This window comes from Parathielavia appendiculata (genome assembly GCF_033297405.1).
Source record: "Parathielavia appendiculata strain CBS 731.68 unplaced genomic scaffold N657scaffold_4, whole genome shotgun sequence".
NCBI classification, from domain to species: Eukaryota; Fungi; Ascomycota; class Sordariomycetes; order Sordariales; family Chaetomiaceae; genus Parathielavia; species Parathielavia appendiculata.
Window position 1 is genome coordinate 737,146 of NW_026944223.1, and position 24,064 is coordinate 761,209.

The window sequence follows — 24,064 nt, forward strand, 5'->3', positions numbered from 1 at the left end:
ACAAACAGCACATCACTCAGTCACGAAACACGGCAAGACAGAGGTGTGCTCAGGAAATATCATGCTTGATTGTAGAGCTACCGACATCATTTAGCCCAGCCGGCACGCATCAAAAAGCTGGCTGAACGAAGACTCGGCTCCAATTGTTGTTTTCTCCCGAGTAATGAGCACGCTCGTCCTACGGAGGATTCTATTTTGCAAGAGAGGTGCGTACCACTACGGGACAGCCTATTGTCTCTGTTGGACTTTTCCTGTCTCTGTAACCCTTATTAGCCAACAGTCCAAGACAAGGCGAGATGTTGAAAAGGGTACAATGGAGGTAATAGTGTCGTCGTGTTCAGAATATGTAAGAATGACTATCATTTGTCCGCCGGATATAGTCGCCCCGGCGAAAGGGGACCATCCACACGGTATCAATCGCAAATTACGCTCATCATGACGACAGCGGAAGTGGTGGAGGGGCATGAAAAAGAACGTAGACATACCTTTGGCAGGATGGTGTGTGGTGCCAAAACCAAGCAGGCTCAGCGGAACGAGAGAGAGACTCTTTGAGTTTGACAGTTTGCCAGTCGGTGCCAACCTACCTTGTGCATCGCACCACGGCATTGCAAGCGCTGTGGCTGAGATATGACGGCACATTACTGTCTGAATGGCTACCTTTCACAACCGTACAGCAGTTGAGAAGCCATGGCGACATAGCCGAGCAAACATGAGAGCAGTTTGTTGATTCTGCAGAAGAATTTTCTTGGTTCCAGCTTTTTGAGTGTGGTCGTTTCCACTGCTTATCTAATCTTTTTGGTGGGGCTTTTATCGATAGGCCCTTCGGATGCTGCCGAGTTCTGTGCATCACTGAGCCATGGGTTCAGTGGTGTCCGTCTCAGGTTCGGCATGATCTCCGGTCAGTCGAGCAGCGCCCAGTCCCGGCTCATGGTCACCTCACGTGGTCAAACAACATTTTTCCCTGAGGATGCGCCAGGCAGAGCGGCCCAACTTCATCCAGGTTTCACGGCAGCATGGTGAAATCGACACGTCAGACCCCGAGTTTGCAGCCAGGTTCACTCATTCCCGCTCTAGCACTCTAGGGATCCAGCATTATAGAAGAAACAGCATTATAGCAGAAATCACGGACAGAAAGAGAGTCCGGACAGGGAAGGACAAGCCACAGTAATTCTGGCCGTCCAGCTCATACCACATATAGTCAAGCACCCAATCTACAATTCAGTCTCCGATTCTGCTCTTCAGACAGAAACCATCCCTCCCGCCCTAACGCGACGCCCCTAGAGGCAAGGCGTCCCGCAATAGGCACAACGCCGGCCCTCGAGCACCCAGACCTCGACGCCATTGCTGGCACAGGTTGGGCAGCGAACCCCTGGCATGAGCTGTCTGCTCGTTAGCATCTTGGTTCCTGCAATCACGGAAGGGAAAAGGGATGGCGGTTGCTTGCTTGACGCTACGGAAGACTTACTTGGGGCGTCTTGGTTGGCTCAGGCACTGCCATGTTTGTCTTTGGCTTTCAAATTACGGCCTGCAGGAAAACTGCCAGTTTGTGTTTGAATCGAGAGTCGAGTGATGTTGGCCACGCGCCGCTCACGCGAAGGGATGGATTGGACGAGTGTAATGCTTGACAGTGGTTAGAGCTAAGTGCTATTCGATGAAGGGATGTTATGAGGCTTGCGTTCAGGAGGATAAAGCTGTTGGTTTTGTAAGTTACAACAGCCATGGGGCGAAGAGTTGAGGGAACTTGAGTAGAGGCATGGTCAGGAAGCCCTCTACTTAAACTGCTCTCAGCATAAGGCAGCCACAAACAGACCATCTCAGACGACAGTCTCCGGACTGTTGTGTCCATCGGATGCGGAGAGGGCACAACACAGAAGACGGAAGGGCATCTACCTCGCGATCATACTACCTCCTGACGATGGGCCGGGTAGGAGCGATAAGCGCTTTGAGCGGATCTTGACTGACCTTCAATGGTCAAACGACCATGGTCCGGATGAACGGTACCAGAAGAACTTCCGAGTTCGACTGTCGCCTGAGTACACTGTTTGACACAGCGGGACAAAGCAAACGAAAAGGCGGCTCCAAAATGACGAGTCTGAAAAAGAACAACAGCCAGTTGGGGGCCCGGCTTTGGTTTCTTCATTGTACAATTCCAGTTCACCATTCAGAAATGCAGCTAACCCACCGTTCAACCAAAACAACTGGCCTCAATCCATCAACGAGGGACGACTCGATCCTCCCTACTGTGTAAATCCAGGGCCGGCCCAGACAGCCGAGTCCCGCCAAAAGGGGTCGTCTCACGACCATTCGGAAGCACTCCCGCCCGAACCGTTGAGTGACACCCACAAAACGCATCCAGGCCCGGACTGGTGACACGTCAAGAGACAAATCGCATTCCAGACAGACATCACAGCTCACTGGGGCGGCCAGAGTTCCGACTCACGACTAAACATTGTTCCAGAGTGGCACGACGTTTGCTTCTGTACAAGGGCCGCCGCCATTCCGCTCATCCCGTTTGCCGGTCATGTAGTCGCCCGATGATAGCCAAGCGACACACAAAAAGACCGCAGTTGATTGTGATTACAGTCCTGCGACATGGTCGATCGAGCCGTCAGTCTTGTCGGGGTCAAACGCAACCACCAGGAAAGAGGTAGGCCCCTCCAATAGCATGTCGTGTGGGAGTCTGCAACTGCGGAATGACCAGCAAGCAAACAGCGACTCGGGCTTGGAAGCTGAAGGCGGAGATCATGAGCATTTGAGAAGCAGAAGTCCATCGCAAAGGATTGTTGGCCTTGGTTGAATGAAATCTGAAAGCGCAGGACGCAACTGGACCTAGAGGACTCGCAGAGGGTAGAAAAAAGTCCGCTAGATTGGGTATCCTGCGCTACTCATCCAAAGCTCCTGCTCTTCGCCTGCTGTATGACCGAAGAGCAAAAGAAAGAGAACTAAAAACAGCCCAGCCTGTAAGCCTTATCCCAAACCCGTTTGTCCGTATTGTAACGGTGTGAACCGGCCTTCCGTATATCGAAACCCAAGTGCCAAGTCATCCCGAACACCATGCGCAGCTCCGCAAGTACACCAAGAAAGGAAGCCAAAGCCCACAATATGTCCAATAAAAGAGCGCCAAATATCCGCTGGCAGATGGCAAACGCCCTTAAGCCGAAGAACAAAGCATCGCTCTCAATCCCTCCAAACCTTCTCGACTTTGACAAACAGTTTCCCCTCGCAAGGCCGGCGAGTGATCGGATGGAGAAGATCAACGCACCGAAACCCGCGCTGGAGGCGGTCGAGGCGGATGCAGGCCCAGGCTACGAGTTCCCCTCCAAAGTTACTCGAGTCGTCTTCGACTTTGAACCTCACAAAACTGAGCTCCTCCACCACATTCTTGACATCAAGAAATTCCAGGCTCTTTGGGTGCAGCCCCCAATCGGGGTGTTCCGTCCAAGCGGGCTCCGTCTCTCTTGCATAATCGAGCGACCGGTGCGCCTTCTCGACATGCAATTCCACCTTGATCTTGGGATGGAACTTCCTATCGCCCGTGATACCCAAGCAGCCGCTGCTTTTCCGGTCACCAGGTAAGGGCAGAAACTGGCCCGCGAGCACTGTGATCCGCAAATCGAGGGTCGGTTTCGGGTCGCTGGCCATGTCGGACATCTCGGTTGTCGTCTTGTTGCTCAGCAGCGAGGGAGGCTTGAGCACCCAGCCATTGGTTCCGGCAAACATGGCGTCGTTGAGCATCATGCCCTCGTCCGTCTTTTGCCAGTTCATAGCTACCATTTGCACGCCCCTGCGCCAGTGGAAGGTCGGGTCGGGGTTGCTGCTGTCAATTCTATAGGGATTAGGGTAGATGCGCATGAGGTAGTCCCTGTTGTGGGCGAGGAGCTTGTCGAGCTTATCGGTGTCTTCGGTCAGTGACAAAAAACCGTCCTCGCTCAAGCTGAAGATGTGGCTTGGCGAGTCGGAGTCGAGGGAATCCTCCCCTCCGTAGTGCTCGCTGTGTGTGTAGATGGCGAGCTTGGAGAGTTCCCTGCAGATACGCGGTTTCCCCCGGATGGCGGCAATCCCAATGCTCCGCCCTCTCTCGACTTCCTCGTCGGTCTGACTCTCCTTTACACGTTTGACCTTGATCAGAATCTTGTTGTACAGCTCCTCTAACCGAGGCTGCCGATTATCACAAGTGTCCAACGCTTTCTCAAGCAGCACATCGCGCCACTCCTCTTTCATAATCTTCACCATGATCTCTTGCTGCTCTTGGTCGGCGCCAACCTCGAGGCTGACTATGACTGGAAGAGGGTTCCTCTCAAACGCGCTTTCTCGGATTGCCCGGCACACCTCTCGGAAGCCCACCGTCGTGGTCATGGTGCCGTGGTGGTGTACTACTGGCTCGACCGTATGGTTCGATAGGGACGAGGACCGTGATTTCGCACGGCATTCGGCGAGGTCCTTTGGGTCGAGCGTGGTAGCGCTTTCCCGGGGATCCGGTGATGGCAGGGGGGACGGAAAGGCTGTCTGGATGGCGCTCGGGCTACGGCTCTGCTGGCGACTTACTCTGATGCTCATGAGCTTTTCTGAGGCAAGCCGTGGGAGTGATCCGGATGAGAAGTGTCTTCTGTGTCCTGGAGTGGGCGACTTGGACGTTGAACGAGGGAGCGGACCGTTCCAAACGTCAATCTCGATGCACCGGCATCCGTTTCTCAGCACCTGCGATTTTGTCAGTGACTACCCGCAGCTGGCTGAGACGCTCTTGCTTGGTACTTACAGCCCGGTAGGCCTCGGCCGAGCTCTTGGAGGACAGCTGATTGCCTTCCAAATATGTATTATGGGAAGATGCGATGAAATAGTTGCTGATGGGATAGGTCGCATCAACGGGCTTCTGATGCCTTTCTCCAGCAGCACGCCAGGCCGACTCATTGTTGCTCCAAAGCTGGAAGAATTGGTCAAAGGTGTAGGCTTCGTATTGTTGGGGGTCCGGCAACTTGATGTGGTCGACACCCTGCGTCGCCCTCAGGAACTCATCGAGTCTCTCGCGCGACAGCAGCCTGTCGCTCTTTCGGGCCGAATCGTAGACGTGTCTGACATGTTTCTTTAAGCACTCGTGGAAACACGCTGTTGTACCGACGCCGACAAGGGTCAAAACGTTGCAGGCGAGTGCTGCATTGATGACCTCGCGCATGGCATGTCTCCCGTAGTGAGGCGAGCCGCGTGCAAAGGTAGTCATGCGGCGAATAAAACTCGGCTTCGCCTTCTTCTTCTCCTTGGGGAACTAGTGGGTAACGAACACGGTCAGCTCTGCCTTGTGTCTTGGAGATTGGTCCGGATTGAAGCGCAAGAAGTAGATGGGTAAAAAGCGTACTTTGAGACACACCATCTCGGCTGATGGGTGCCGATTGGCAAGTCAAGCTCGATATCGGGGCCGCGCCTTGCGGTTGGGAACTCGGGGAAAATGCCCGTCAGGACATCGGATCCTTTTTGTCCCGCCCGGAAAAAACCGAACGTGTGTTCCTTTAAAGTAGAAGGAGTTACAGCTACACCAACCGGAGGATCTACGTTAAGGAAGCGTTTTGAGGTCGAACATGGAGGGGACAAGAGAAGTGGGAGTCAAGTGGTCCCGAGGGTGTTATGTAAAATACACGGCCGACAGAGGTGTCAGCAATATTGAAAGTGGGCTCAGCTGCTGGCGTGGGGCTCAGTCCCCGCAGCTCGCGGGATTCCTGCCATTTGATTCGCCAACTGCTCGATTCCCACATGCGCTGGCTTAACGGCCCCAAGGCTGTGGTTCAATGGATGGCTCCTCATACGCCGATGGACTCTTGAAGTGCAAGAGAGATTATGAATTCAGAATTTCACAAATGTACCTGAGACTCAATCAATCTGCCGGAATACTACGATGAATTCTCGCCACATAGGTTTTTTATTTATATTTAAGAAAACATTGAGATAAGCTCGCAGCCGATGTGAGGAAGTAGGATTCTCGTCTCGTCTGCTCAGGAAGTTATTGCGATGGAAAAACAGGGCCCAGACCGTACAGACGGGCTGTGCACTGCAACCTTCCATCTCCAACTCTCCACTCTCGGCCGCTTGTCTCAAACGAACGTGGAGGGCCTGCTGCAGACGCCATCAGCCCTACAGCACATCGCTGGCTTGGTTTGGCGGCATTGGTTCGGTAGCACCGGCCGACTTCTCTCTCCCATCGGCTATTGATGAAGAAACACGGCCATGAAGTGGCTGTGCTGGTAACGTTAGTCCAAATCCAGTCCCGAGTCCTAAACTCTCACCATAACACACACAAGGCTGTTGAGAGTTGTACAATACCCAAGAGCAAAGGGGATTCACTGCGTTGAACCACGACCCTCATCAATCCGACCTCGTGTCTGTTCTGGTCACTCTCAACATCCTCGTGTGCGCTGCCTCCAGAAGAAGAAATCAAGTCCCCAGCCTTGGGTTCGTGCAACGGCCAGTCTCTACTCGAGTCGTCCGTACCCCAGCCCTGTTTTCGGCCATTTGTCATCGAGACACACCCAGTGCCCCCTGCGGGCCGCAAACCGATCTCTTTCCCGCGACCCAATTCCCGGGTCACAGCCACACCGCCGGCCTCGTCCGCTCCGCTTCCCATTCCGTGTCGGGAATCCCAAGCCACTCACTATCCGCAGTGTTCTCATGTTTCCAGCGCCATGTTCTCTCGAACATCCACACGGCTTGCGGAATATCGTAGCCTAGGCTATGATTTTTTTTTTCTTTGGGTTTAGGCAAACGCACAAAACAGAAAGAGAGAGAGAGAGAGAGAGAGAGAGAGGAAACCCCATTCGATGTTCAACCACAGGAAGGGCCGACGGTCTTGCGACCGTCCCTTGAACTTAGCCCACGGTATAAACCACCGGAAATCTGCATGTATCTGAGGCACGCCCCTACCGTAGCCCCCGCCCATCATCGATAATGTCAGCAACAGCCCAGGATGTCAGAAGAAACGTGACAACGGGCATTATGAAATCACGACGTAATATCAGATAGAACTACATACATTACCTCTGGCGCAAGATCAGTCGTCCCCCTCTTGCGTCGCTAGATGTCACCGCGGCATTCATCCAACGTACCGTACGCAAACCGGTAATGGCGGCTGGTCTTTCCGGAACACAACGTACAACCACCCATGATTTAACTCTCGTCTGCTCACAAAATATCCAATCCATTTCATTTTGATGTTTTCCATTCTATGAGACACAACCCAAAACCCAACCCAATGACCCTCAAGCACACGGTCTCCCAACCCAACCCCCGGGTATAGTAAGATGAATTGTTAGAAGTTCGCCTCCTGACCTGTTCCGCGCAACGTGATCTGATAATGAAAAGAGGAACCCGTGTTGGCCCCCAAAGCGGACAGGTTCTTTAGTCCACACGATGTTAAACTGCCGGCCGCGCTGAGGTGAAATAAATAAATGAAAAAGAGAAATGATTGCTTCGAGGTAGTCCAAATCGCAGGATTCGAGGCCGTGGACTTGACCAAGATAATCTGCATGGCGAGATTGCTGCCCTAAAAGAAAAGAAGAAGAAAAAAAGAAGGGAATCGCGATGTGAACCGTCAGATGAGGCTGAAGCGATTGGACACGTTGATGTGGATCTTATGATGCAAAGAATAGATGCCAGAGAGAACACCGGTGAAAGAGCCTGCGGACGGGTTCAACCCCAGATGGGCGCGTTCCGGTACGCAGGCGAGTTGTAGCTGTGCAGCACGCGGTACGGCGGGTTCGAACCCTGCCCGCTCATGCTGCGGTGCCGGTAGTGGCCGCGGTGGACGTACGCCGGGTGTTGGCCGCCCTGGTACCACTGCCCTGCGGCCGCATCGGTCTGGCTCCAGTTCCAGGCAGCCGCGGCGCTGAGCTGCTCCCTGCTGCGCGGATCATGTGCAGGCTTGACTGGAGCGGTGTAACCGCTGGACATGGACGGGGGATACTCGTACTGGGGAAATCGCTGGTGGTAGCTGTAGCCGTCATAACTCGCCCGGTGCCGCAGGGACCGCTGTGGCCATGTCTGGGTACTGGCTGAATGGTAAACCCCTTCGCTCTGGACCGAGGAGATCGAGTTGCGCCGACCGTCGCGGACTGGAAATGCGTGCGAATGCTGGCGGATCATGCCGTTGTCGGTTTGCACTTCCCAGTCGGGGAAATTGTACGGTGAAGAGTGAGGGCTCTGATATTGCCGGAATGACTGAAGTCGCCGCGGGTCCATGAAACTTCCGCTGTTCGACCTTGAGCCCACGGTGGCGCCTCCTGCGCCCGGTTGCCCTGAGGAGTAGCTGCAAATACTGTCCATGCTGGTTCCGCTTCCAAGTGATTGCATAGCTGGGTAGCTCTGGATACTCTGGCGGCTGGCTCTGCGACTGAGAGTAGTCGAGGACTGTGGCCGCAGCGGCGGTGGAACACGAAGTGACAGTGGCCTTCGGAGTGTGCTGGCAGTTTCAGAGCTCCTCTTGTCGCTGTCAGCAGAAAGTGCCTTGGCGACCGGACTGGGGAGGACCGGAGAGGGAAGATCGGCCGTTGAGTGAGTCAAGTGATGTTCTGACGCACACCGCCGCGGTGTTAATCCTCTCTCCCCGACAAGTGTGAGAATCATTGTCCTTCTACCATGTTCATGGCTGTTGCTGAATTCCTGGCGGAGTGGCATCGGTTTCCGGATTATCGTCTTCTTCGGGATGACATGTGCAGCAGCGTTCGCTATGGATGCTGGAACAGAGTGTAGAGTCTGTTTCAAACTACGTTCTTTGCCCTCAGCGTCTGGAACGGTGGGCGCCGTCTGCATGGAGTTCACCGCCTCGAGGCTGGCCTCAATACTTCCCACGCTGAATATCGTCTTCAGCGTATCCAAACTAGACCGCGATTTCAATGCCAATCTCCTTGCCGTTGAGGGAAACCGGCCAGCAGCATGCACAGCAAGTTTGTGCTCGGCCTCTGGGGAGACAGGGGGAACACTATCCCGTTCAACAGCATGCGCCGTTGGGACCATGAGAGGCTCAGGGGCTGGGCGGCGAACTCCGCTTAAGAGCCGCTGCAGCCTGCCAGGCTTTTGTGGAACCCAGCTGGTGCTTGATGCGGATCCTGAATGATCAGATCTCGATGATCGAACGCTCACTGGGCTGTGCACCTCCGACTCGGGCTGCGCTGTCCGTCTGTGTCCAGACGGAAGGGTGACAAGGGGCTTGAACTGGTGCATTGTTCGCCTGGCCGTGTTTGTTTTGCCATCGTCTAGCAAAGGGGGCATAATATTCCGCGCATTCCCGTTCAGGTTCGATTGGGAGTCCAAAGACTGTCGAGCAGAATCTTTTGGTGGCACCGGTGGTGGTGGGGAGTCCTTCTCAGACGCTGACGGAGTCCATACTGCAATCTGACTCGAGACTCTCTCCCCTTCAGAGGCAACTGGCGCATCCCTGGAGCTCGGTGAGTGGGTTAGCTGACCCTCCGAGGAGGCCGCGAGCTGATTGTCGACAACATGGGACTTGGCGTGGAATGAGCGTAGGGACACATTCGAGCTATATCCGGAATCAGCTTTGGCCAGTGGCTTGTGAGAAGCCTCAGTGGATGGGCTCGCTGTGGATGCAAAACCGCTATCCGTCCTGGTGACGCTGGCTCCCCTGTCACGTCCGATTTTCGCAAGTGGCTTCGCGTTCGGGTCTAAGCGAATGTCCAAGACCTCCATCAGAGAGTACTCCGGGTGTGCCTCATCATCAAACAGCTGATCTTCCACTGCGGTAGCCTTGGAGGTCGTTTGTAGCATTGGACTTGTGGGCTGAATTTCACTTGATGATGGTGGGAGGCGTGGGCAGACGCCTCGAAGTGGTTCGGGCGCCTGTACAGGGCTTCGAGTAATAGGAACAGTCGTGATACAGGTCTCGGGGACCTGTGCGTTTGAGAAGTAGTCGTGTCGCGCAGTAGCAAGGTCTGGGTTTACGCACTCGTTCCCACGAGTCCTCTCGAACTCAGGAGTCAGTAGACAGGGTGAGCCGTTGGTGATGCGCAGCGATCCGAGCTTGAAAGCACCAGTCGAAAGGTATTTGTCTTCGCAGGGCGTCATCACTCGTTCCGCGGATTCTAGGTCCAGCACACGGGCTGGCATTGACATGACACCGCTCCTGTACGATTCGACTGACTGTTGCCGGGACAAACTCGGTGTCGGCGGATGGCTCAGACGGAAACTCGGCTGAGGCAATGGCGGAAGCTCGCGAGTCGAACTCGACCGGGTAGCGACGCCGGGGGTTTGTATGATGGACCGTCGCCGAACAGGCATGTACAGCGAGACATCAGAGCTCGCACGGGTGATGGGAGCACTGGGCGGCTGCGCCGGGTTTGTCCTCCACGTGGTCTCTGTGATGGCAGTGGTTCTATTCTCGGACATGGTCGCTGCGTGCTCGAGCTGCGGTGACTCGTTTAGATTCAGCAAGCGCTTTGCCTCGTACGAGGTGAGGTTGTAGTTCCACGAGGTGCGACGAGATCTGGACTCAAAGAGTCGACTGTACACCCAGCACAGTCAGCAACAGACGAGCTAGGGTCCTCGGTGAAGATCCACGGCCTACCTTTCAGAACCTGATAGCCCATGACACGCAACTGCGGACTCATACATCACACCACTGTCCTCGGCCATCGTGTCCATCATGCGCGAAGCTTGGCCGCTGCCCTGGCTCTGGTGATCAGGTTCACCACGTCTGGATGACCTCGAGCGAAACAAGCTCCTTCTTTTCGACTCTCTTTGCGAGCCCGGGACCGAGTGGAGCGAGGTGACGCTGTCGACTCGTCGGCCGCGGCCACCAGACACTCCAACGGCAGACGAGGTCGTGGGGCCCGAAGCAACTGTCAACAAGGGTGGAGGATTAGGCAATGGGGCGTTGGAGAGGCGCCGCGAGCTATTTGAGGAGAAGCCCGGGCTTAACAGGCCGGCTGTCGCATGATTGCCCGTGTTCGGCTTTGACAGCCTCTGGGATGTTCTCCCGGACGTGTCAGCCGACTGGGCGTTGCCCATGTTTGGCGCGGTTCGGTAGGGTGTTTTGCTATACGGTTATTGCTGGGTCCATGCCGCAAGCCGGGGAATCCCACGCGTGGCTAGCGACGGGCAGCACGGTGCTTCATGAGGGGGTTTGCCGCCGAAGAGAGCAATAAAGTCAAGAGGAGAAATTGGCGATAGCAAAGCAGCGGAGCGGTAATGACGATGGACAGGGGCCGGGACCGCGGTCAAATCCACAAGGTCCCATTGAGAAAACTCCAAGAGAAAGACCTGTCTGCTTGGGCCTGAATGCTGTTTCTCGCCGTTTCACCGAGCCAGGCCAAGCCATGAGATTCCTGCGAACTGACAACTCCTGGAGATTTGGGAGAAGAGCTGAGAGGCCAATCCGCAGGGCAGTCATCAGGAGGAGTACCGCCCGGAAACAACGAACTTGGAATTCCCAGTCTTGGAATGTTACATAAAGTGCATTCCACCGGGCCCAACCGGCAGGGGCACTCCAAGCAAGCAGGGGAGCTTCTTGGTGGGGCTTGCAGGGGGCTGATGTCCGCTAAGACAGGTCCGGAAAGGCGCTGGCAGCTTCAAGTTAACGAGTGGAGGTTCTCAGCGTCATTCAACAATCGCATTTTGGAATCATCTTGCCTAGGCGTTGTCAAACAATCCGGTCATCAACCCTTTTCCTTCCAACTGCGGGGTTTAGCTCAGTTGATTTACATCGTACGGAGTCGGTGGTTTTATGAGCACTCTCCAAGGTGTAACTACCTTACTGTCGACCCTCGCATTGGGACAAGAGTGGTTCCGCCTGTGACGGCTGATAGCTTGGAACCCTGCTGGGAAACTTGGGAACCAAGGCCAACAAAAATGGCGTTCAGCTTTTCGTGCTGCATAGGTGCCGCGCCTTCGTCGGGGAGACGTGGAAGCTACAACAAGTCGAAGTATCTGTACGCCTGCTCATCACTGCATGACAAAATACACGCCGTAAGCTGTCTCAGATGCTGATTCTTTCCGGGCGGCACAGCTGCCTTGGGCCGTGTCTCATTTAAAGCTCCGATAGCCAGTTGCCCCGGACTGCCCAGTACACTACTCCGTACCCCAAACCATTCCGCACCATGCCACCATTAAAGATCAATATGAGTATTTCCGAAGGCGCAAGCTTGAACGGCTGCAACGGGGCGTGCAAGGAGCTCCTTTTCACACTCATTGACAACCAGTGCAATCGGGAAGTTGTTGCGTGCTATTATATCTCGGAGTCAGGTTGTCATGGCAGCAACGGCCACATCGCAGCAATCCGGACACCTCTCGGCCAAGCAATCCCGCAAACGGGATTTTTCAGCAACTTGTAGGGACTCCCGGTCGGCATGCATGTATTCGTGCGTGGGATCGGTCGGAACAAGAGGACGTCATCTCTGCAACTCAAGGTAAAAACAACCTGCAAATATCAGGCCGGGCACGCTCCAATACTGAACCAGAAACCGCCCACGAAGCAGTCTCGGCAGTGTATCTGCGGGGCCTTTGAAACCGAGAACCCCACCAGGGCCGGCACTCGACATGTGGAGACGACATCAGGCTCCGGACGTGACACACGACGAAAACAGCACGTTTCGGGTCCAGTTCTGACAGGTACTCACTGTCGATCGAGGTGGATTTAAACAATGGGGTACCAGAAGGAAATAACTGGATGTACCATTCGGCCGCGCGCATCCGGACGCGCTTTGATGTTTCATGACCTCTCTGCTTTCGATTTCCAGTTCAACCAACTTCTCGAGTTCCACAAGAATCCAACCGGAGCAAAACAACCCCACAGATCAACATTTACCGTCCAACAACCCTAGACACCCATGAGCTTCCATAATACATGTCAGGGTTAGACGCTGGGCAAACCAAGTCGGTTACTCATCGTCTAGGGAGTACAGACGGGGCGGGTGGTGTACATTCTGACATCATCCCATATCCCTTAAAAGGAGGTCGGGGAACTGCAGCCAAATCTCGCGCCATCTATCGCAACCAAGGTCCTTTGTCATCTCCTTGTTCGACTCCTGAGATATCAGACTTGATATATCCCGAAGAGGCGTTGCGTGATTGGCGCCACGAGACGCGGCTGCATAAATTGCAAAACCACAACCAAGGCGGCAAAAATGCCATGAGACGGCCGAGATCAGGTGGCAGTTTGGCCTGCCGAAAGCGGGAGGGTCCAGACTTACACGCCTGATCCGCTTGAACAGAACATTGAGGCTCACTTATACTTGACTTCATATAGCCCATACGGACACTCCTTGTAGACGTCCATAGCTGCGTGATTAAGAAACGTCTGTGGACCGAAAGGAGAAGGCTGGGAGCGACGGAGACGATCCCGAGAATGCCGACTTGGGAGCCTACTTGCTGATTTTGTACGATATTCTTGAACAAGGCCCAGAGTTAAATTGACCCAAAAACTCTTGATTAAGCCCCAGTTGCCGGCAATTCTTCCAGCTCTTACAGAGCTTAATCCTTGGACAACTTGAAAACATCAAAATCTTGCATCACGATGCCCCTGAACCCATCTACTTGATAGAATGAACCAACTGGTTACTCAGAACTAAGACAACTTATCTCATAAACGAGGATGTCGGGATTGGTCCCTTGGCAACTGTGCTGTATACGGAGACGCAGGTCGCATTGATTGCTGCTGACTGAAGCTGTCCAATATATCCATACTTGAATTCACCGGTAGTGACATATTGACAATAACCCCCAACTCCAACACAGCCCTGACCCATGCCAGGACATCTAGATCCCGACGCACGTTGTTGACTCGGGATATAGCTGTCGGGAAACGGTCTCTCGATTCCTGCATCATGTAATTGGGAAAGTCTTTCTTGATTTCGTGGGTGGTGGTGCATACCGGGGTGGAACGGACCCAACAATTATCCTCCACGTCCCGTGCGAGAGTCCCAACCACGTTGTTGATCGCCACGGTCGCGTCCCACGACAAGGGATTCAGCCGGCGGGTCACGGTGCGGAAGCGGCACCACTGGCGAGGATGGAGGAAGATGGGGCGGCCGAAGCAGGGAGGCCGGCGCCGCTGTCTTCCAGGCCGCTTTCCCAACGACAAACTTGCACCCTTGGTCCCCAATCCAGACTTCATGGAGCTGATCGCTCTCGATCATGACGCAGTCTAGTTGTCGGTACGTGAGCACCACGTTTGGGCTGTAGCCCGTCCCGTAGTCGGCGTGGTAGCAGACCGTGATCTCGCCCTCGAGGATGACGTACAGAAAGCAATCCGCGTGGCTGTGAGGCGGGCAGTCTGGACGTTAGAGCATGAGTTAGCTTGGCCGCCGCGGACTTCTCTAGAGATCGGAAGGGTGGGGGAAGGGGGCCTCACACGCATTGGGCGGTTCGGTCCACTCAAAGACGATGGCGTAGCCCCGCGCGTAAAGGGCGGCTTCGATGTCCTCTGGCGACGGCATTGCGCAGGCGCCATGGGGAGCGGACGTATCTTTGAGAGACATGCGCGAGAACATGTCTGCGACGGCTGTGCCCCAGAGCAAGTCCGCGACCGTGGAGCGAAGAAATCGCATGGCTGAGACGGGCTGTTCGTACGATGGATAACACATAGGAGGTGTAGAATAGGTGGGAGCTTCGGCGCCGCTGAAATACCACTACTCGCTCGGTATGGTCGAAGTCAGAAACAACAGGTGTGCCAGCGCCAGCAAAGGAGCGAACCTCGGAGGCAGCGACGCTTCATTATAAGTAGACCGAGGAAGGCCTCGGATCGCTGAGCGATGTCCATTTCTACTTGGAATCTGTTCGAGAGATAAAAGAATCTGAACGGAACGTGAACGTGAACAGACAGAACCAGAGTCATTTTGAGTCTTCAAAAAATGACAAATTTTCACTGAGCTGAAGTGACACCCTCGCACGGCTCATGTTCGAGCGCCACCAAAGCTCCTTAGGGCCACCGCGTCACAACCGTGCTTAGAGCTGATCTATAGTCTCTTCCGTAATCTACAGTCTTTCTTGTCTAGTATACCGTTAGTAGCCGTATGTATGTTTGTAGCCAACGTCCTTGGTCAGTAGTTGCCCTGGAGATGGGAGATGTCAAATTGTTGTTTACAAATTCACACATGACCGGTTCATGTACTACACTGAACCACCAACATCCCACACATTCCGAACGCATTCCTAGTCCGCCTCTAGACAAGTGCTACGTCGTCATAAAAAAATCCCAGCTATCCATCTTCCAGGAGCACGCAGGAGCATCCATGTCTCACACCCGCACTCAAATTCCTTGCTCCTACACAGTCATCATGGGCCCTTTTTCTCCCCTTCCCCTTCCTCTCCCCCTTTCTTCTTTTCAATCCCAAACGTCTTGGCAACCCACTCAACCACCTCTCTCTCCGCCTCCTCATCCACCTCCCCGCCAGCCTCCACAATCGACCGCCTCGTGATGCGCCTCAGCTCCTCCACCGACGAGATGTCAAACGCCCAGGCCACCCCGCCGACGGCCGCCATGGCAAAGGTGAGGGTGTTGAGCGTGGCTAGATTGAGCGCCTCGATGGCGACCAGCGGGTCGCGCTTGGGCAGCGCTTGCTGTGCCGCCGACGACGACGAGGAGGAGGAGCGGCTCCAGGCGGCAAACTGGTGGCTGGGCTGGTAGAACTTGAGCTGGGCGGCGAGCTGGTGGCGCGTGATGGCCCGCCGTGACAGTCTCAGCGACCAGTAGAAGAAGCCGGCGCCGCCGAGGAAGAGGCCTAGTTGGCGCATGGAGCGTTGTGAGAGAAAATGGCTGGTGAGGTCGGGACGTGTTGAGGTTGGGCGTTCTTGTGGTTGAGGGGCGGGTGATGGCGCTCGTGGAGGTAGCGCCGCTGGAGGTGTGACTGGCGCTGATGTTGCGGCCGTTGTTGATGGAGGTTTGTTGAGTCCGCCGTTCGCTGGCGTGGGATAGCCGAACAACCATGAAAGGACGACCATGGTCGACGGTGGGCGATACAGCAACGGTATGAGGGTCTTGTGTTGAGTTTGTGTTGTTGTGTTGTGTGTGTTGTTGTCACTTTCCCATGACCTTCGGAGGACCAAGCACTCCCAATATGCAGGGCTGGCCCATCCGCGACCAGAGACTCCTTAGTGGATGTGAGTGTTTCACACCTTGATTGCAAGGTGAGGTTGATTGTTCGAGAAGGATGAGGCTCACGAAAGCTTTACCAAGCCATTTAGGGTTGATTGCTTGGCGCGACTCTATGGGGTTGAGCTAAAGTAGTGGCTTGGCGGGACATGATGAGGTGGGTCTATTTCTCCACCTCAGATGGTACGGTACTTCCCCAGCGGGGCTGGCCAACTTCAAAAGATTCGGGATAATTCTCCGGCGATGCAGAAGGCGCTTTGCGATCGCTCCATTTGCAAGTGAGAGGAGAGAATCACCCCACCTGTACGGTATCTGGTATTGTTTAATACTGTCGGAGAAAGCATTATAGGGGCTAACAAAGCTATGTACCAGAAGTCCAGACTCAGGTGTGCCACTTCTATTCCTTCGTGTGCCCACCATCGTACCTAGACACACCATTTCTCACATCCAAGTCTCAGTCATGGCCAAAGATAAGCGCTCCAAGGCGCCCGCCCCCCCTCCCTCATCAGCCACTCCTTCAACCAACAAAGCAACACCGCCCTCGTGGCCGCCATTCAAGCCCTCTCTGCCCGTCGTGGAGCTCGCACTCGAACCCGTGGTTCCGGACAAGGTAGTCGTCTTGCGATCCTTCTTCCCGCGCTCGCTATGCAGGGATTACGTCTCCTTCCTCCGAGACCTGCCACTCGCCACGACCCCGGGCAAGCCCAAGCGCGGCGAGGCCATGAGGGTCAATGACCGGTTTCAGATCGACGACGCCTCGTTCGCCCACCGGCTGTGGACCGAGACGGGGCTCAAAGAGGCTGTTACGGGCAAAGATGTTGCTCACCTGTGGTGTGTGTGGTGTTTCACTTGCCTTCCCTTGAAGCTGCTCCGCTTGGCTGGCCTTGTGGGTGCTGACGGGAAGATACGCAGGGGCGGCGAGGTGGTCGGGCTGAACGCAAACATCCGCATCTACCGCTACCGCGCTGGCCGTACGTCGAATCCGCACTTTCCAGATTGTCTCGGGAGTTACGGGAGTCGTCTTGGTCTCAAAGCAGCGTCCTCTGCTCCCGAACCACGCCCGAGCCACTCTTCATAGGCATAAAATGCTGACGTTGCTGGACAGAGTTCTTTGACGCGCACTGTAAGCTAATCCAGGGGTAGCAAACCATGCCTATCCATGGCCCCTATCTCTCTCAGCGTCTGATCCCTTTCCTAACCCTCGCCAACCAGACGACGACTCCAACAACGTGACCGTCAAGACAGAGACCGGCGCCCAACTCCCGGCCAGAACCACCTGGACACTGCTTCTCTACCTTACTTCGTCGGCCGACGGCTGGTATGTGGCCTTCTCATGAGCATCTTATCCTCGTCATTGAGGAGCATGGAAATGCTTCACGTCCATACCACCACAGCTGACATGTTCGGCCCAGCATCGGCGGCGAAACAGTCTTCTACCCCTTCGACCGGCGCTCCCCCAAGGACGAGGTCGCCGTGAGCCTCGAGACGGGCATGTTGCTGCTGCACAAGCATGGCCATGACTGCATGCTGGTGAGTCCCGTCCTTCACTCAGCACGTCCTTATTAGAGGGCCTTGGGGCGCCCGCTTTGGCCAGGACATGACGTCCGCCGTGACGTTCTCGATCTTTGCAGCGTCATGTGACTGACGACTGTGCTTTTGTCATTGGGCAGCACGAGGGTAGGGAAGTGACGGCGGGTGAAAAATGGGTTATTAGGACCGATCTGTGCATCAGGAGGTGACACGTCGACAAGGAGGCGTGTCGGAGGCATTGACTCAGAGGGACGAACTCATATCGACTCCCATACTATCTGGCGAACTGGCAGTGCTGCTACGCCAGCTGCTTGGGACGTCTACTCCCCAAGCATACGTCATTCCCCACGAAAACCTCTTTCCTATATCGAAACGGGATAAAACGCAGAAATCCTCCCCCGTCACCCTCAAACGCCGTTTCCCTTTCCCGGCAAACCATCCGCTTTACCCAAACCTACGCCATTTTTTGCTCCCTTTGAATACAGCAACCAACAGCTCAGTCTCATCTGTCCTTTTACATCAACTCAACATCCCACGTCGCTCCCATCTGAGCGCTTAACTAAACCGCGCAGCCCGCTCCATCGCCGTCTCACCCTCCACCGCGATGACCTCCTCCCGATACTCAATCTCGCCCTCCGATTCAGCCGAATCTTCGCTCTCGGGAGCAAACAGATCGCTGGGCGGTGCCGCCGGACCGGCCTGGGACTGATCCTGGCTCTGGTATTGACTCTGACCCAGATTCTGCCTCTGACTCTCCCCAGCGGAGGCACTCGACCCGACGCCAGTCATGTGGTCCCACAGCTCAGCCGCACCGAGCCTCGCACCGAGTTTCAATCCCCAAGAACCCACACTCCGAGCCGGCAAGGTGATGTACTCCACCGGCGCAAGCTCTGCCGAGAATGCTTCTAATCCTGGCGTCGTGACTCGCTCCCAACTCGCGTTGGTGTTCGATGCCACAGATTCGGCTCCATCCGGCAGGCCAACAATCTCTTGCTGAGCGGCGGCTGATTGCTTCGCAGCGCCATTGAGTTGAGCGGCTTCTGAGGTGGAGCCGTGCTGTTGGGCAAGAGAAACCTTTGTCGGAGTTAGACAAGGAGAGGCATTGGTTCCATCTGTATCCGACGAAAGGAGGTCAAGAGTTGTCAGGCCCGACGGAACCGCCTGGTTTCTCAAGGCAGGCTCTCTGGTAGGTGGCATGGCATCTGAGTCAGATGAGATGGCCTCATCCAATCCTGTGCCCAGGTCCAACAGAAGCGGAAAGTTGCCCGTGGCGTCGTTCTTGGAGGTGGATCTCTCGGTCTCAAGCGGGGCGTCGGAATCCCCAGGAGAATCAAAGCTCGCGGTAAAATCGTCGTTGTAATAGAAGCCTTCTTTCCCTTCAACCTCATCGTCGTGGCGGAATAGGTGCAGAATCTCGCCACGATGAATGGACTGGCCGTCGCCGGTTCTGGTGTAATCCATCCTCACCAAATCGAGTTCCGTCTCCAACCGCGCCGGTCCTTTGCCTACTTGAGCTCTGGGCTTCTCCGACTGTGGATCAGTTCCAATTGCAAACTCCGAAACGCTAGACAGCTTCTCGGCCCCAAGGGCAATGCGGCCAAGGTCATCGGGAAACAGCCAGGGAAAGCTGATCAAAGGCATCGAACGCCCTGTCACACGGCTCTTGCCCACCTTCTCGTCAGGAAGTATGTGCCGCTGACGGGCCTCGTAAAGTGCGATCCGAGTCTCCTCCCAGGTGACTCTGTACATGGCAGCGAGGAACTTCAGCCTTTCAAAGTTCTGCTCCTCCGCAACCTTCAGACACAGGTCACGGAACTGCTTCCTCAAGCCGGCTGCCTCGCGCCCAACCTTTTCCTGGACCTTGTAGTCGGTTCCGACTCGGGACTTGGACATGACAAACGTCGTCCACACTTCAAACTCGGTCCGGATTTCGAGCTGCCCATGACCCTGCGTATGGCGATGTCGTATTGCGTCTTCAGCTTTCTTGCCTCCTTTAGCATCGTCTGATCCGGCTGGTATCGCTTGAGGATGCAGTCGTCAAATGGCAACGTGTAGTTTTCGCGGTTGTCAAACACCGTCTTGTCGGCCATGTCGTAGAGCTTTCCAAGTATGCCGGTGGAGCGGTAGGAATTGCTTTTGGGCTTCTCCATGAAATGGGATACTTGCGCGGATCCAACTTCTTGTTCCACTGAGCAGCGACACCTGTTTTGACGTAATCCACCGCGGTTGAGTGCAGTTCGGCGAGTTGAAGACCTGGCCAGGGTTAATCGTGAGTTTCTGTCCAGTTCTGGGTGAAGTAGTAGCTCACATCTTCTGTGCTTCGCGCCCTCAACCTCGTAGTCCGCTGTGGCAAGATGGGCATGTGCTATCAGGGGCAACCTGTCGTTCTTCATAAACAGAACGAAGAAGGATGCTAAGCTCTTGGCCGTCGATGCTCTTGATTCGGTCAACGGCTTTGGGGCGCTATAGTTCATTGGTTGATGATTCCATTCGGCCGGGAGAAGCTTTGGGTCCCAAATGACGAAGTCATCACCGTCCAGGTCGCCGCCTGAGCACATGCTTGGTATGTCCCTGTCGCCCTTTAAGGGAAAGACCACGACGTCCCGAAGGTGCCGCAGCCTGGGAACGTCCACAGCCTCGACCACGCGGATGTCCCCGGGATGAAGCGAAGGATTCCGTCCAACAACGCAGAGGCCGGTGATAACCCTGTAGACACTTCGATCCTTCGGATCAGGGACCTGCAGGAATATTTGAGGCAGCTGGTCCCGCGAGATCTTCATATGTCCTTCGGTCGCCTTGGAATGACCTCGCAAAGTACCAGTCTCGGCAACACAGCCGAGGACAAAAGCGCCCTGATTCACAAGAAGCCTCGCTTTTTCCTTGAGGGCTTTGATCGACCAAGACCTCCAAAGCTAAAGCAGGGTCCGAACTAAGGGCTCACGCGTGTGCATAAAGCCATTGAGGACCATAGTGGCGATGGCAATCGTGGTCATGTTCTCATCGAATAGCTGCTGAGAAGCTCGACGGCCTTGTCCTTGTCAGTAAGGGCGGCATCGTAATTGGAAATCTGCACCCGCATCATGTCGGTGAAGATTTCAGCGGGGACACCCAAACAAGATAGGATAAGGATAGTCTGTCGATTCAAGGTAGCGCACGAGAATCGCGAACACCTGATGATCTCCAAGCCGTTGTACTCGGCAGAGAACTTCTCCTGAGACGGTCGGACGTGGATTTCAGTACCTTTGGCGTGGGGCCAAGTCACCAGTACGCCCTTGCAGCCACCCATTCGGAACTGGAAGGCTGAAGGCGGTGGGAAAACCTTCCAGTCCTCTGCGATGAGACCAGCTAGAGAGGTGGAGATCTTGCCGACACCGTCGGTGAAGCAGAAGCCGTTCTTCTCCACGTCAGCGATCTTGACAATCCGGGGCGAAGATATGCAGTGTAAGAGGCGGGTGGTGGAGAAGCACTGCCCCAGCCGAGCAGCGTACTTGGCGACAGAGGAGATGTGACTCAACTTGGCCATCCACTGTCGTATCGAGTCGCAAGTGACAGACTCGGTCTCGCAAAAAAAGAATGCGCTGTTCTCACGGATCTGCGAGTTGCCAAAGGCAAGGAACTTCCAATGCCACGTTCCCATACGGATCCCCTGCATCATGACTCTGTAGACTCGGGTATAGAGCTCGTCGTCTCTGTCAACTTCGCAGGCTCTGATCCTCCCGTCTCGTAGCTCATCGATAAACTGAACTCGAATGAAGTGGTCGCCGATGTGCTTGTAACGGCGAATGACACGGTTGGTCGTCTCAACGGTCGGCGTGTTGAAGTAAATCCTGGTGGGAGTGATAGTGACTTGACGGACCAAGGCGCAGTAGTCAGGTATATGCATTGTTGTCGGATAATACGTCAACGCGCCGCGATCCTTGAACAGTTTCATGGGGTCATAGATCGGCTTGCCTTGATCCGCAGCGTACTCGAGGACGAGCCGCGCTCTATTAGCATTGAGGCCGCTAGGCTTCGAGACCTCAAGCAGCTTGTCGAGGAACTCGCGGCCAATGTTGTACTCGGAGAGAATCCCATGTGAGATGCAGACTTCTAGCTGATATCGGACGTCGTACGGTAGGGATATGTATTGTGTTGGCAGGAGGAAAGCTAAGTCGTCGTTCCATGAACAGCTTGCTCCAGTAGTCCGCAGCCCGAAACTGGGATCAGCGAGCATGTCCCAAAGTTCTGGGTTCTTGCCAGCAATCTGTGTGAGGTTGGCATCAACCCTCGTCGTGATGTTCCAATCGCGAAGGTGTCCTTGAATGGAACACCACTGCTCCTGCCCGGATTCGCCCAGATCGATCCAGTAAGTCATCCAACGGCCAAGGTCGATCAGGGTGGGCTCGTCGTCGAGACACTGGCTCATCCTTGGGGCTCTGAGAGCCGGGCTTGATTTCAACGGCCCAATTCCAGAGCTCATCTTCTCCCCAGACAAGTCGGTTGGTCCAGGCATCTCCGTCCACCTCCATTTGTTTCTTGCGAACCAACGGAGCGTCATCAAGGCAAATGATGAGGGCTGAGCGCCCTTCGCGAATGGTCGTCAGGTGAATGCTTCTGATTATGCCGAACTTGATGTCGAAACGGTACAACTGACGCTCGCGGTGGACGAGAAGAGGGAAATGGATCATCAGCTTCCTCCTTCTGAAATCGGCCATGAATTTCAACTCGAAATCACGACCCAGTTTGAGAACTTCTTTCTTGCGCATGAACGTCGTGGGTTGCGTCATGAGACCAAATGTGAGTATTTCAGGGTCAAAGACCAGCATAGCAGGGCATACGTTGCCGAGGGGCGTTGTCACTAATGCCTCGTCAAACGATAACGACTGCTTTGGGAACTCGACGAAGGGCCACGACACAGACCCACGTAGGTAGAGTCTACATAGCCCTTGTTGAAAGAAGCTCGTATCCGTCGGCGGTGACTCGAAGCGGATCTTCCCAGACCGGAGACCGCCCCTTGTGGCATCGTCAAGCTCGACCCAGACAATCCTGCCGAATCTTTCAAGGCATTGTGTGATGTCCCAAGGAGTTGCGTCTACAGGTATGGGCTTGAGTACTATCGTAGCGCTCTTGCGAGTACTCCATCCAGGAGGGATGATCGCTGCCGGCTGTGATGTCGGAGGTAGGCGCGGTGCCGTGAAGGCGAAGCCTGCGCCACTCGCTCTGTGAGGGTCTCTCCTGCTGGGGAATCGGGGTCCGCGACCAAAGGATGTGCGCTCGTTGTCTTTCCGAGGGTGACCTTGACTTGGGGGAGCAGATGAGGCCACTGCTCTCTGTTCTTGCACCTTGAGGCGGCCGTTATCTGCACCACTCAGCAGAAGTTGCTGGTAGTTCCCAGCCACAGGGTTCGCCATTGTTCTCCAACTCTGCTCGGGAGGTCGGAAGCAGTGAGTACTCGGGTAGGGGTAGCTGTGAATTCGGCTCTAGAACTATCCGGCGCAAGACGATTTAAGATGAATCAAGGTGTGAGGAAGGCCAATTGCAGGCCAAAAGAAGTTGATGTGCCGGTTATGAGACCCGCAGGATACGGACAATGAAAAGATGGAAGGGCGCAAATGCATGTAAGGTTCAAGTTACCTCTTGTTCCGGGACGACTGATACTTGGTCGGTAACGTAGTCCGGAGAGCACAGTCTTGAGAGTTTGAGGTCAAGAAAAGAGCAGAGAGCGGCATCCCACCAACGCTGGTATTCGTGTATCTGGCAACAACCAGCAAAATGAAATGTTGAAAATATCGGTGGCCAGAGTGAAACAGGTGTGGTAGATTGAGGTGAAGAATTGAAGATCCCTCTCGTGATTCTCGGTCGTCCTGAGGAGAGTATTTCGTAGGCCGCGCCAATCATCTAGTGCCTCCAAGAATGATGAGCCGGCTGCTGGTGGACCTGAGACCAGATTGGAACCGGTGATGGCACGCAGCAGTGGGCGATCGTCTTCTTTGCAAGATTGAAACTCGGGTACTCAAGAGGTAGCGACTGGGAGAGACTGGCCTGGAATGAATGAATCGGTTAGCAGCTGCTTGCAGAGAATGGAAAAGGAACGTAGGGAAGGTACAAAGAAGCATGGCAGTTTGCCTCGGGTGCCTGCATTTAATAAGTAAGATAGCCAGGAACCTGGAACTTGAATGCATCAGTCGTTGCACTGTTTGAGACTGACCAAGATTACCAGTACCTCAGCAAGGGCAGTTATAGGTTCGGGTGTTTGTATTCAACAAACCCAAGACGATTACTTCAGAGGAATTGTTCGGATTGTATTTGTCCTGTGGCGGAAGGAAGGCTGCAGGTTCCCTCTTGCTGGTGTATGGGGGGAAAGGGAACTCGTCTGATCGGCCAGGGCAGCTCGGAAGGGAGGAGGATGAAGTGACATTTCAACTAAGTTATGAAAGTTAGGTGTTTGGGAAGAGATTGTCCTGTAGTTGCAAT

General features: G+C 54.8%; 7 protein-coding genes across 7 annotated transcripts; 1 reads left to right on the forward strand and 6 right to left on the reverse strand.

The window, feature by feature from the left end:
- Window positions 1-148: 148 nt before the first annotated feature.
- On the reverse strand, window positions 149-792 carry N657DRAFT_341601 (uncharacterized protein). The gene has a single exon (XM_062786902.1). It carries the CDS (start codon window positions 637-639, stop codon window positions 229-231), a length of 411 nt encoding a protein of 136 aa, XP_062648721.1. The 5' UTR covers window positions 640-792; the 3' UTR covers window positions 149-228.
- Window positions 793-2,974: 2,182 nt separating this feature from the next.
- Window positions 2,975-5,452, reverse strand: N657DRAFT_341652 (PLC-like phosphodiesterase). The gene is made up of 3 exons (XM_062786903.1): window positions 5,351-5,452; window positions 4,757-5,260; window positions 2,975-4,698 (listed from the first exon to the last, which is right to left on the reverse strand). The coding sequence occupies exons 1-3, from the start codon at window positions 5,363-5,365 to the stop codon at window positions 3,178-3,180; spliced, it is 2,040 nt and encodes a 679-aa protein (XP_062648722.1). The 5' UTR covers window positions 5,366-5,452; the 3' UTR covers window positions 2,975-3,177.
- Window positions 5,453-7,671: 2,219 nt separating this feature from the next.
- N657DRAFT_570684 (uncharacterized protein) lies at window positions 7,672-11,001 on the reverse strand (the record flags this gene model as incomplete). Its single annotated transcript, XM_062788758.1, has 2 exons — window positions 7,672-10,495; window positions 10,559-11,001. The coding sequence occupies 2 exons, from the start codon at window positions 10,999-11,001 to the stop codon at window positions 7,672-7,674; spliced, it is 3,267 nt and encodes a 1,088-aa protein (XP_062648723.1).
- A 2,671-nt stretch (window positions 11,002-13,672) lies between these two features.
- Window positions 13,673-14,480, reverse strand: N657DRAFT_670814 (uncharacterized protein; the record flags this gene model as incomplete). The annotated part of the gene is made up of 2 exons (XM_062795566.1): window positions 13,673-14,263; window positions 14,342-14,480. 2 exons carry the CDS (start codon window positions 14,478-14,480, stop codon window positions 13,884-13,886), a joined length of 519 nt encoding a protein of 172 aa, XP_062648724.1. The 3' UTR covers window positions 13,673-13,883.
- Window positions 14,481-14,930: 450 nt separating this feature from the next.
- N657DRAFT_643729 (uncharacterized protein) lies at window positions 14,931-16,167 on the reverse strand. Its single transcript, XM_062792612.1, has one exon. The coding sequence runs from the start codon at window positions 15,928-15,930 to the stop codon at window positions 15,265-15,267; it is 666 nt and encodes a 221-aa protein (XP_062648725.1). The 5' UTR covers window positions 15,931-16,167; the 3' UTR covers window positions 14,931-15,264.
- Window positions 16,168-16,541: 374 nt separating this feature from the next.
- N657DRAFT_570668 (uncharacterized protein) lies at window positions 16,542-17,820 on the forward strand (the record flags this gene model as incomplete). The annotated part of the gene is made up of 6 exons (XM_062788755.1): window positions 16,542-16,912; window positions 16,994-17,052; window positions 17,187-17,204; window positions 17,294-17,399; window positions 17,494-17,611; window positions 17,752-17,820. 6 exons carry the CDS (start codon window positions 16,542-16,544, stop codon window positions 17,818-17,820), a joined length of 741 nt encoding a protein of 246 aa, XP_062648726.1.
- Window positions 17,821-18,166: 346 nt separating this feature from the next.
- On the reverse strand, window positions 18,167-23,001 carry N657DRAFT_655119 (RdRP-domain-containing protein; the record flags this gene model as incomplete). Its single annotated transcript, XM_062794566.1, has 8 exons — window positions 18,167-19,488; window positions 19,521-19,744; window positions 19,774-19,864; window positions 19,920-20,523; window positions 20,578-20,619; window positions 20,685-22,007; window positions 22,051-22,796; window positions 22,851-23,001. 8 exons carry the CDS (start codon window positions 22,999-23,001, stop codon window positions 18,167-18,169), a joined length of 4,503 nt encoding a protein of 1,500 aa, XP_062648727.1.
- Window positions 23,002-24,064: the final 1,063 nt, after the last annotated feature.